Consider the following 11744-nt stretch of genomic DNA (forward strand, 5'->3'; position numbering starts at 1 on the left):
ATTGATCAATGCTTTAGTTTCCATCAGTCTGGTTTTAATTCTGCAGCAAATATAAAGCGCATTAGGGCTTATTGAATAAAAATTAGTCAAACCAAACTTTTTCTACAGATTAAAGTCAACAGTATAAAACATTACAAGCAGCATTCACCTGTGTTCAGTTGTTTTAACCACTTAAGGACCAGCCTCGTTTTGGAATTTAGGCGTTTACATGTTTAAAACAGTTTTTTTTGCTAGAAAATTACTTAGAACCCCCCAAAACAGTATATATTGTTTCTTTTTTCTAACACCCTAGAGAATAAAATGGCGGTCATTGCGATACTTTTTTTCACACCGTATTTGCGGAGCGGTCTTACAAGCACGCTTTTTTTTGGAAAAAAATCTCTTATTTGAATAAAAAAGTAAGACAACAGTAAAGTTAGCCCAATTTTTTTTTTTATATTGTAAAGATAATGTTACGCCGAGTAAATTGATACCCAACATGTCACGCTTCAAAATTGCGCCCGCTCGTGGAATGGCGTCAAACTTTTACCCTCAAAAATCTCCATAGGCGACGTTTAAAAAAAATTCTACAGGTTGCATGTTTTGCGTTACAGAGGAGGTCGAGGGCTAGAATTATTGCTCTCGCTCTGACGATCGCGGCGATACCTCACATGTATGGTTTTACCACCGTTTTCATATGCAGGCGCTACTCACGTATGCGTTCGCTTCTGCGTGCGAGCTCGTCAGGACAGGGCGTTTAAAAAAAATTGTTTTTTTTTATTTTTCTTATTTTATATGATTTTATTGCTTTTTACACTGTTAAAAAAAAAATATAATAAAAAAAATAAATTGTGCCACTTTTATTCCTATTACAAGGAATGTAAACATCCCTTGTAAATAGAAAAAAGCATGACAGGTCCTCTTAACCCAGTGGTTCTCAACCTAGGGGTCGGGACCCCCTAGGGGGTCGAATGACGTTTTGTCAGGGGTCACCGAATCCTGGCCTGAAGCCCCCACCGATCTCCCAGCCATTTTGCGGCAGCCCAGCAGGGCTGTTCCTGGAGCCCGCGGCCGCCCACTCAGCCTCTTTGCAGCTGCCCATTCAGTTCACGGCATGGCTGGGGGGCAGAGACTAGCGGTCAGCTGACTGGTGAGGAATGTTAAGTGGGATGGGCTGGAGGAGACCCTATCTTCTGATTTCGGCACATACGTGTCACTGCTACGAGACACCACAAAGTCGGAGACACAGTGAGTAACACTACCTGTGATTATAGTTGCCATTAAAAGTCCCCACTACAATTCTCAGATCAGCAGATGACCTTGATCAAGAGCACCTAAGTTGGATGGTCAGAACTCCCCCCAGCACTGCTACTCATTCCATTCCCCCCCCCCCCCCACCAAGGAGTAAGAAAAGGAATATAAATAGAGAATATATAGAAGGGAGAGGAAAAGAGGGGGAAGAACAAAGAAAAAAGGGAGAGAAAGAACAAGAAAGACGGCTGGAGAGAGCGATGGGGGAAAAAAACAAGAAATTAGGATAGAAAGAGATAAAGGGAAGAGAAAGGATAACAAAGAGAAAGAGTGGTACATCCTAAAATATACCATAAGGGGTTTTAATACTGTATGAGTGGAAGGGACTCATGGAGCGCTAAATGTACGTGGGTTAGGGGTGCAAATGACCTGTCTTGCCTTGGGTGCTGACAACCCACGCTACAAAAATAATTTTACTGTTAGGGGTCCCCACAACTTGGGAAATTTTATCAAGGGGTCATGGCAGTAGAAAGGTTGAGAACCACTGTCTTAACCGCTTCAATACCGGGCCAATTCTGACACTTTGCTCCTACATGTAAAAATCATCATTTTTTTGCTAGAAAATTACATAGAACCCCCAAACATTATATATGTTTTTTAGCAAAGACCCTAGAGAATGCAATGGCGGTTGTTGCAACTTTTTATCTCACACAGTATTTGCGCAGGAATTTTTCGAACGCGTTTTTTTTGGGAAAAAAACTGTTTTGTGTTTAAAAAAAAAACAAAACAGTAAAGTTAGCCCAATGTTTTTGCATTTTGTGAAAGATGAAGTTACGCCGAGTAAATAGATACCTAACATGTCACGCTTCAAAATTGCACACGCTCGTGGAATGGCGCCAATGTTCGGTATTTAAAAATCCCCATAGGCGACGCTTTAAAATTTTTTACTGGTTACATGTTTTGAGTTACAGAGGAGGTCTAGGGCCAAAATTATTGCTCTCGCTCCAATGTTCGCGGCGATACCTCACATGTATGGTTTGAACACCGTTTTCATATGTGGGCGGGACTTACGTATGCGTTCGCTTCTGCGTGCGAGCACACGGGGACAGCGGCGCTTTAAAAATTTTTTTTTTTTTTTTTGTTAATTATATATATATATTTTTTTATTTTGACACTTTTTTGAAAAAAAAAAAAAATTGATCACTTTTATTCCTATTACAAGGAATGTAAACATCCCTTGTAATAGCAATATGACATGACAGGTCCTCTTAATAGTGAGATATGGGGTCAATAAGACCCCATATCTCACCACTAGGCTGGGAAGCCTGAAATAAAAAAAAAAATAAATAAAAACGATCGCCGCTTCCAAGCCGAAGCGGCGCCGTTTTTTTAAATGGAGAGGCCGGGCGTGATGTCATAACATCGCGCCCGGCCTCCGACGATCATAGAGACTCCGGGGACCATCTGGTCCGCCGGAAATCTCTATGATCTACATCCGGCGCCGGCGGATCTACTCTCCGCCTCACCGATCGTAACAGTGAGTCGGAGCAGGCACCGGAGGGCGGCGGGAGGGGGGGGGGGGGGGGACGTCCCCTCTCGCCTCCCATAGGAACGATCAAGCGGCGGAACAGCCGCTATGATCGTTCCTATGGTGTAGAGATTCGCCGGCTGAAACCGGCAATATCTGAATGATGTCTGTAACTACAGGCATCATTCAGATATAAGCACTCAAAGCCAAGGACGTCATATGACGTCCATGGTATTGAAGTGGTTAAATATGAAATCTGGGGTCAAAAAGTCCTCAGATCTCATATTTACACTAAAATTCAATAAAAAAAAAAAATAAGTCATTTAAAAAAATTACATTGAAAAAAATGTGCCTTTAAGACGTATGGGCGGAAGTGACGTTTTGGCGTCACTCCCGCCCTGCAGTGGCATGGAGACGAGTGGGTGCCATCTTCCCCCCACTCGTCTCCATGCACAGCTAGAGGACTAAAACTGCTAAACAATGAGGCGGATAAGGCTGCACCGATGGGCACTGGTGAGGCAGCACTGATGGGTGGTACTGGTGGGAACAGATTGTTGGGCCTGCCCTGATTATCAGTGCTGACTATCAGAAAGCCGACAACCGGCTTGCGTTTACATCCGTGATCGGCCATCATTGGACACAGCTGATCACATAGTAAAGGCCCGCTGCGATTGGCCCTTTACCCCGATCTGTGATCAGCGGAGTCTGAAGGACTCCGCTAACACGGGGGGGGCGCACAGACAGCACGATCACAGAAGGACGTCCATGGACGTCCTCCCAGCAAAGTAAGCCCCCCACTGTTACTTTGCTAAAGTGTTCTTTAGCAAGAAACATACATTCCACATTAACCGCTTCAGCCCTGGCAGATTTTACCCCCTTCCTGACCAGAGCACTTTTTTGCGATTCGGCACTGCGACGCTTTAACTGACAATTGCACGGTCGTGCGACGTTGCACCCAAACAAAATTGATGTTCTTTTTTTTCCCCACAAATAGAGCTTTCTTTTGGTGGTATTTGATCGCCTCTGTGGTTTTTATTTTTTGCACTATAAACAAAAAAAGAGCGAGAGCCATTTTGAAAAAAAAAAAAAAAAAAAAACGCAATATTTTTTACCTTTTGCTATAATAAATATCCCCCAAAATATATATTAAAAAAATATTTTTTCCACAGTTTAGGCCGATATGTATTCTTCTACATATTTTTGGTAAAATCGCAATATATTGATTGGTTTGCTCAAAAAGTTATAGCGTCTACAAAATAGGGGATAGTTTTAGTGCATTATTATTATTATTATTAATTTTTTTTTTTAAATTAGTAATGGCGGAGATCTGCGATTTTTATCGGGACTGCAACATTACGGCGGACACATCGGACACTTTTGACACTATTTTGGGACCATTGTCATTTATACAGCGATTAGTGCTATAAAAATGCACTGATTACTGTATAAATGACACTGGCAGGGAAGGGGTTAACCAGTAGGGGGCGATCAAGGGGTTAGGTGTGTCCTAGGGAGTGATTCTAACTGCGGGGGGGATGGGCTACAACTCACGTGACAGCGATCACTGCTCCCGATGTCAGGGAGCGGTGATCTCTGTCATGACACAAGCCAGAATGTGGAAATGCCTTGTTTACATGGGCACTTCCCCGTTCCGCAGCTCCGTGACACAATCGCTGGGAGACCGGCGGACATCGAGTCCACCGTTCCCGCGGGCACGGTCATGCTGTACGCGCCTGCTATCCCCGCCTCTTAAAGGGGACGTACAGGTACACCCATTTGCCCACCGCTGCCATTGTGCCGACGTATATAGGCGTGCGGCGGTCGGCAAGTGGTTAATAATTATGCAACCAAAATCAGTGTGCTGAAAATTGCATCCAGCATTGCTCCCGTTTCTTTTTGCCGGAGGCCGCCATTTTGCTGAAGCCCAGAGCCCATGGGCAGCAGTAAATTATTAGGCTGTCAGCAGATCGGCCTCTAGTGGCTCTGATTTTTGGTACAATGCCAAAAATAGAGAGCGACTGGGCATGTACGGAGCAGGGTGAGACAGTGTATTACTGGATTTTAAACAGTATAGGCGCTTATTTTTAATGGTTTACACAGCTATACCTGTAAAGAGGGGTCGGCCTGAAGTCATCTAGCAGGACTTAATTTTCTAACTAACATTCCACTTTAAAGTGGTTGTAAACCCCCTTTTTGGACTTCTACCTATAGGTAAGCCTAGAATAAGGCTTACCTATAGGTAGTGGAAATATCTCCTAAACGTGCGCCGTTTAGGAGATAATTCACTTGTAGTCCGCCGAAAATTCCAACGGCGCATGCGCGGGGAAGAAACTAAACTAAGTGCCGTTTCTTCCCTAGCCTGTGCCGTTAATCGCGGCTCCCGCGCGCATGCGTGGGAGTGACGTCACGTGGCTCAGGCGAATCACAGAGCCGAAGTCCATGGGCCGGAAGAGGGGCCAGAAGATGGACGCTGCCTACACAGGGGACATGGCTGGATTCTTTTGCAGGTAAGTGGCACATAATGGGCTAGTATGCGATGCATACTAGCCCATTATGCTTTTCATTTGCAGGCTTTGCAGCGAGCGAAAGAGGAAGTAAAACCCTTTAGGGTTTACTTCCTCTTTAAAGCTTCAGAACTACTAAAGGAGAGGTAATGGGAAAATAGGATTTTTTAAAACAGCTTACCTGTAAAATCCTTTTCTTTCGAAGGACATCACGGGACACAGAGCCACAGTAATTACTGATGGGTTATATAGGTATCACTGGTGATTGGACACTGGCACACCCTATCAGGAAGTTCAACCCCCTATATAATCCCTCCCCCTTGCAGGGATACCTCAGTTTTGTAGCCAAGCAATATAGTGTATTAGAAGAGGGGTGGGACCTCTGTGTCCCGTGATGTCCTTCGAAAGAAAAGGATTTTACAGGTAAGCTGTTTTAAAAAATCCTATTTTCTTTCTCGAACATCACGGGACACAGAGCCTCAGTAATTACTGATGGGATGTCCCAGAGCAATGCTACCTGAGGGGGGGGAACCACGACCAAGTAGGGTGCAATCAGACCTGAGGACCCTGTACCGCTGCCTGCAGCACACTACGCCCAAAGGCGATATCCTCATGCCTTCTCACATCCACCTGATAGAATCTGGTGAATGTATGGACTGAAGACCAGGTTGCGGCCTTTTGATTTGAGCCATAGAGGCCCGGTGATGCACTGCCCAAGAAGCACCAATAGCCCTTGTGGAATGTGCCCTGATCTGAAACGGAGGAATCTTCTGTTTCAAACCGTAAGCTTGAATGATCAACTGTCGAATCCATTTAGAAATGGTAGCTTTTGACGCTGCCTGTCCTCTATTGGGACCCTCTGGCAGCACAAACAAAACATCCGTCTTGCGAATCTGAGTAGTTGCCCCTAGATAGGCCTTAACTGCTCTTACTACATCCAACGAATGTAGAGATCTCTCTTCCGGAGAACAGGGATCTGGAAAAAAGGAAGGTAGAACAATGTCTTGGTTTAAATGAAAATCAGAAACCACCTTTGGTAAAAAACTAGGATGAGGGCGTAGTACCACTCTATCCTTGTGTATAATCAAATAAGGCTCCTTACAGGAAAGAGCTGCTAATTCTGATACTCTTCTAGCAGAAGAGATGGCCACCAGAAAAATTAATTTCCTTGTCAACAAGACCAAAGGAATCTGACTTATTGGTTCAAAAGGCTGTTTCTGTAACACAGCCAGGACCAAATTCAAGTCCCAGGGGTTTAGGGGCGCTTTAACCGGAGGATTAAGACGCATCCCCCCCTGCATAAAGTTTCGGACCAAAGAATGCGAAGCAAGTGGCCGCTGAAATAATACTGATAAAGCAGAGACCTGGCCCTTGATGGTACTCAAGGCCAGCTTCATCTCTAATCCCATCTGTAGAAAATCAAGGATTCTACCTATGACATATTTCCTGGGATGCCAACCTCTGGATTCACACCAGGTTATATAAGCCTTCCAGATTCTATGATAAATCATCCTGGAAGCTGGCTTCCTTGCATTAATCAAGGTAGATATGACAGGACCTGAGAGCCCACGACTCTTCAGCCAAACCGTCAAATTTAGCGTTTGTAAGGCAGGATGGAACACTGGACCTTGAGATAACAGGTCTGGGCGTTCCGGTAGTGTCCACGGGGAACCCACCGTCATCCTTACTATTTCTGCATACCAAGTCCTTCTGGGCCAAGCGGGGGCCACCAGAAGTACCGACTTCCTTTCCTGCCTGATCCTGCGAAGGAGTCGTGGTAGTAGCAGAATAGGCGGGAATGCGTAAATCAGTGAGAACCGATGCCACGGAATCATCAACGCATCCGTCCCGCATGCAAGAGGATCTTTTGTCCTTGCCACAAATCTGTCTATCTTTTTGTTGAATCGGGATGCAAAGAGATCTACATCTGGAACCCCCCATCTTTGGCATATGGCCCAAAAGACGTCGGGATGCAGAGACCATTCCCCTGGAAGTAACTGCTGGCGACTTAGATAGTCCGCCTGCCAATTCTCTATTCCCGGGATGAAAACTGCCGATATGCATGGCACATGCATCTCTGCCCAGACTAAGATCTGGTTCACCTCTTTTTGAGCAGCTCGGCTCCGGGTGCCTCCCTGATGATTGACATAAGCCACTGCTGTGGCATTGTCGGACTGGATCCTGACCGGACAACCCTGTAGCCTGATAGTCCAGGCTTTTAGAGCTAGATGTATCGCCCGGATCTCCAGAATGTTGATGGGTAAGGTCCTCTCTGTCTTGGACCATACCCCTTGGACCGCAGCCTGTTCCAGAACTGCTCCCCAACCTGACAGACTGGCATCTGTTGTTACCACCGTCCAGGTAACCAGTAGAAAGGATTTCCCCTTCTGCAGGTTTTCGGGTATGAGCCACCAATTGAGGCTCTGACGCACCGCATGCGACAGGTGCATCGGAAAGTCTAATGCCTGAACCTTCTTGTTCCAGGTCGACAGAATACTGTGTTGCAGCATTCTTGAGTGAAACTGAGCATAGGGAACTGCTTCGAATGAAGACACCATCTTCCCTAGTAGCCTCATACAAAGGCGGACTGAGGGACCCTTCTTGGTCCTTACTGTCAGAATCAGCTCTCTCAAAGCAGTGATCTTTGCCTGGGGTAGAAATATTTTCTCCTGGCTTGTATCTATAATCAGACCTAAATACTCCAGTCTTCTTACTGGTTTTAGGAAAGACTTTTCTAGGTTGAGGATCCAACCCAGGTGTTCTAGATACCTGACCGTGGTCCTCAAGTTTCCATTCAAAGAGGCTACCGACCGGTCTATCAAGAGCAGGTCGTCTAGGTATGCTATGACAGCTATACCCTGAGCCCTTAATCTGGCCAGAGGAGGAGCCAAGATCTTTGTGAACACTCGAGGTGCAGTGGCTATCCCGAAAGGCAGAGCCACAAACTGGAAATGGCGCCCTCCTACCTCGAAGCGCAAAAACTTCTGATGAGCAGGAAAAATGGGCACATGCACATATGCATCTCTGATGTCTATTGATGCCAGAAATTCTCCTCCCTGCAGGGTGGGAACTACTGTTCGAATTGATTCCATGCGGAAGGATTGAATCCTTAGGAATCGGTTCAGATCCCTTAAGTCCAAAATGGGCCTGACATCCCCATTTGGCTTTTGGACCGTAAAAAGGTTGGAATAGAAGCCCAATCCCTGGTCCTTTGCGGGAACTATCATAATGACCTCCTGCGATAAAAGTCGCTCTAACGCTAGAAGGAGCGACTGCTTCTTCTCTGGGTCTCTGGGAACATCTGATCTGAGGAACCGAGGAGAAGGGAATTCCTGAAACTCCAGCTTGCACCCTAAGGTTACCGTGGAGACTACCCATCTGTCCTGGAAGTCCTCGTGCCAGAGCTCTGAGAACTGTCGCAGTCTTCCCCCCACTCGAGTGAGCGGGGGCGCCCCCTCATGCAGAGGTCTTAGTGTTTTGCCTAGTAGGCTTCTTTCCCCAGGACTTCTTTTGTCCCTGGGGTTGACTCTTGTCTCTGGACCCCGATGGAGGCGGCCGTCGAGACTGCCTGGAGGCTGAAGCCCCCGGCGCTGGGGAAAGAGTCCGTTTGAAAGAGGGACGCTTACTCTTCTTCTTGACAGGTAAGAGAGTGCTTTTCCCACAAGAGATTCTCTTGATATAGTTATCCAAGTCCTCTCCAAACAACCTTGCACCACGAAATGGAAACCCAGCCAGTAGCTTCTTACATGGTGCTTCGGCTGACCAATTTTTCAACCATAGGATTCTACGTATATGCACCAACCCCAGTGAAAGACGGGAGGTTTGCACGATAGAATCTCTAATGGCGTCAACCACAAAGCATAAGGCCACTGGAAGGTTAGCAAACCCCTGGGCCTGCTGTTCAGGTAATACTTTGATGACCTGCTTAACATGGTCTCTTAAGTATTGACAGACTCCAATCGCTGCTACTGCAGGTTGGGCCACTGATCCTGCTAAGGAGAAAACATCCTTCAATAGGGATTCCATCCTTTTATCTACAGGATCCCTGAGCATCTGAGCATTGTCTACAGGACAAGTCAGGCTATTATTTACAGAGGAAATGGCGGCATCAATAGCCGGTATTCCCCACATTTTAATAAACTTTTCTTCCATCGGATAAAGTGTTGAAAACTTTCTCGGCGGAAAAAAACGTTTGTCTGGGTGATCCCACTCAGAATAAATAAGCTTTTCAAGTAAAGTATGAACAGGAAAAGCATGTGCTGCTTGGAAAGGTTTCAGTGACCCCAAAGCAGAAGAGGATTCTTTAGCAGTTTCAGGTATGGGCAACTTAAATGTGGAGCGGACCAATCCAGTGAGGATCTGCACTAAGACTTTCTCCTCTTGGGAAGTCGCAGAGGGTCCCTCTCCACCTGAATCCTCCGAAGAGGAATCATCCATCCCATCCCGATCCTCTGAAAGGGATTCATCTCCTTTATCCCAGAGCTCCTCTGTCTGAGGGTCTTGGGGAACAGAGGAAAGCCTAGTGTGTTTTCTTCCACTGAGTGAAGACGTAATCACGGCCATTAATCTTTCCTCTAGACCATTAATGGTTGAGGAAAAAACCTCTTGTGTAATATATACAGGGGCTGAAGTGCCAGAAGCAGGTGTAGCCCCTGACCCCGATGGCTCTCCCTGGCTAGCCGTCCCTGGCCCATCTTTAGGGGGGGAGGATGCTGCCGACAGGGGGCCCTCAGAACCTGAACGAGATCCCCTAGTGTCTCTGGTTCCTGGGGTGCTTGAACCTCTTCTACCCCTAGTGCAAAGCAACAAGGTGTGAGGTATACAAATGAACACTGCCCGCTGAGCGATGTAGTCTGGCTAAAAGCCTTGCTACCCAATGCTCAGTCTGGTGTTACTTCAGTAAATGCTGCCTAGGAGAATGCCTGTGTCCCACCTTACATGCGACCGTCAGCTCTGTGTGTCTCAGAAGGCTGAGTGCACCTGTACAGAGTGCCTTTAATAGCCTGCAGCTGGCCTGAGTGGGAGTCTAAGCACTCTGTGCTGACATCCCGCCCCCTCCTCTACCGCCCCCCCCCCCTCGAGTTTTGAAAAAAACAAGCGCTTCCCGCGCTGTCGACTCTCCTGTCATGCTTCCGGAGAAAGGCTGGGGATGGGGGGGGGGGGGGGAGGGAGGGAGGCTGGTAACAAGATCTGCCTGAAGGGCTATCTTGAGAGATGGTGGCCATTAGGCCACAGAGCCCGGGTGGTATAACCACTTTCTAGACCCCTGTGGCCCCTCTCTAGCTTGGGGGGGAACATTCAAACATGAGAAATCCCCCCATCCACCTTACCTGCTTGCAGCCTGCTTGATACGCTGGGACATACACAGCGATTACAACACCTGAGACAGAGTCAGCATGTGTAGGTTTGTGCTCTTGGCAGCCCCCGGTGGTCACAATAGGCATAGCATGCATTTACCTTAAAGGAGAAAAGCCACTAGAACTCAAAAATTCTGTGGAATCTCCTCTTACCTTATCCAGCCGCAGGGTGCCGTTTACACAGACCCAATCTTCACCTCTCACGGTGGGCTCCGTTTGAAAAAAACGTCAGAGACTGGGGCCCCCATCAGTAGGGGGATCCAACAGTTCTGGGACCGTAAAGCACTTCGCCAGAAATTAGGAAGTTTAAAGCCATTTTCTGATCTGCGGGGTCCAGCTCTCTAAAAAGAGAAGCATTACGGGTAAAACCTCGTTTCTTCGGACACGAGGGCCGGGTACCATTCAATTCGGCTTGCCCCAGTATAGGATCTTAGGATATTCCCTTTGGAGCTCAGCACAGGACATCTTTACACGTCCATCACCTAAGACACTGGCGTAAAAACTGAGGTATCCCTGCAAGGGGGAGGGATTATATAGGGGGTTGAACTTCCTGATAGGGTGTGCCAGTGTCCAATCACCAGTGATACCTATATAACCCATCAGTAATTACTGTGGCTCTGTGTCCCGTGATGTTCGAGAAAGAAAATAGTTTTGGCACTAGTGACAGGTTCTCTTTACACAGACAGGCTACATTATCCTGCATCAAAATCATTCTAAAAAGTAAAAAGTGCTGAAACCTCACCGGCGTCCTCTCTGATGCTGAACGGCGTGACACGCTGTCTGCAGGATGATGACCCCCTGGATCTCTGAACACTCCAGCACCTCTTGGTAATCTTGCAGCACTTGGCAGTCTGGGACAACATAGTGTGTCAGATCCTCCGATAAAAGCTTTCCCTCTGGAAGAAAAAAAAGCCTCGGGTTATACAACAGGTGACATGAAAGAGATAAAAAAAAAGTCTAAATTGCCCAGACATTTGTTTAATTCCTTTTCTGCAGACAGTTATTGACCTGAAACAAGGTTGCAGTCTCTTCATGGCCTAAAGCTGACTGCGGTCACATGATCCCGTGTCAGCGAGTGGGGGGCCGTAGGGAGAGAGAGAGAGAGAGAGAGAGAGAGAGAGAGAG

General features: G+C 46.8%; 1 protein-coding gene across 1 annotated transcript in view; it reads right to left on the reverse strand.

Annotated features, from left to right (window-relative positions):
- Positions 1 to 11515, reverse strand: part of DIS3L (DIS3 like exosome 3'-5' exoribonuclease) — a gene marked incomplete at its 5' end in the record, with an annotated part of 76224 nt that extends 64709 nt beyond the window's left edge. The window contains 1 exon segment of the mRNA XM_073618305.1: positions 11362 to 11515. Within this exon segment, the coding sequence (XP_073474406.1) occupies positions 11362 to 11515 (154 nt within the window).
- Positions 11516 to 11744: the final 229 nt, after the last annotated feature.

Source organism: Aquarana catesbeiana, linkage group LG03, assembly GCF_042186555.1.
Source record: "Aquarana catesbeiana isolate 2022-GZ linkage group LG03, ASM4218655v1, whole genome shotgun sequence".
Taxonomy (NCBI): Eukaryota; Metazoa; Chordata; class Amphibia; order Anura; family Ranidae; genus Aquarana; species Aquarana catesbeiana.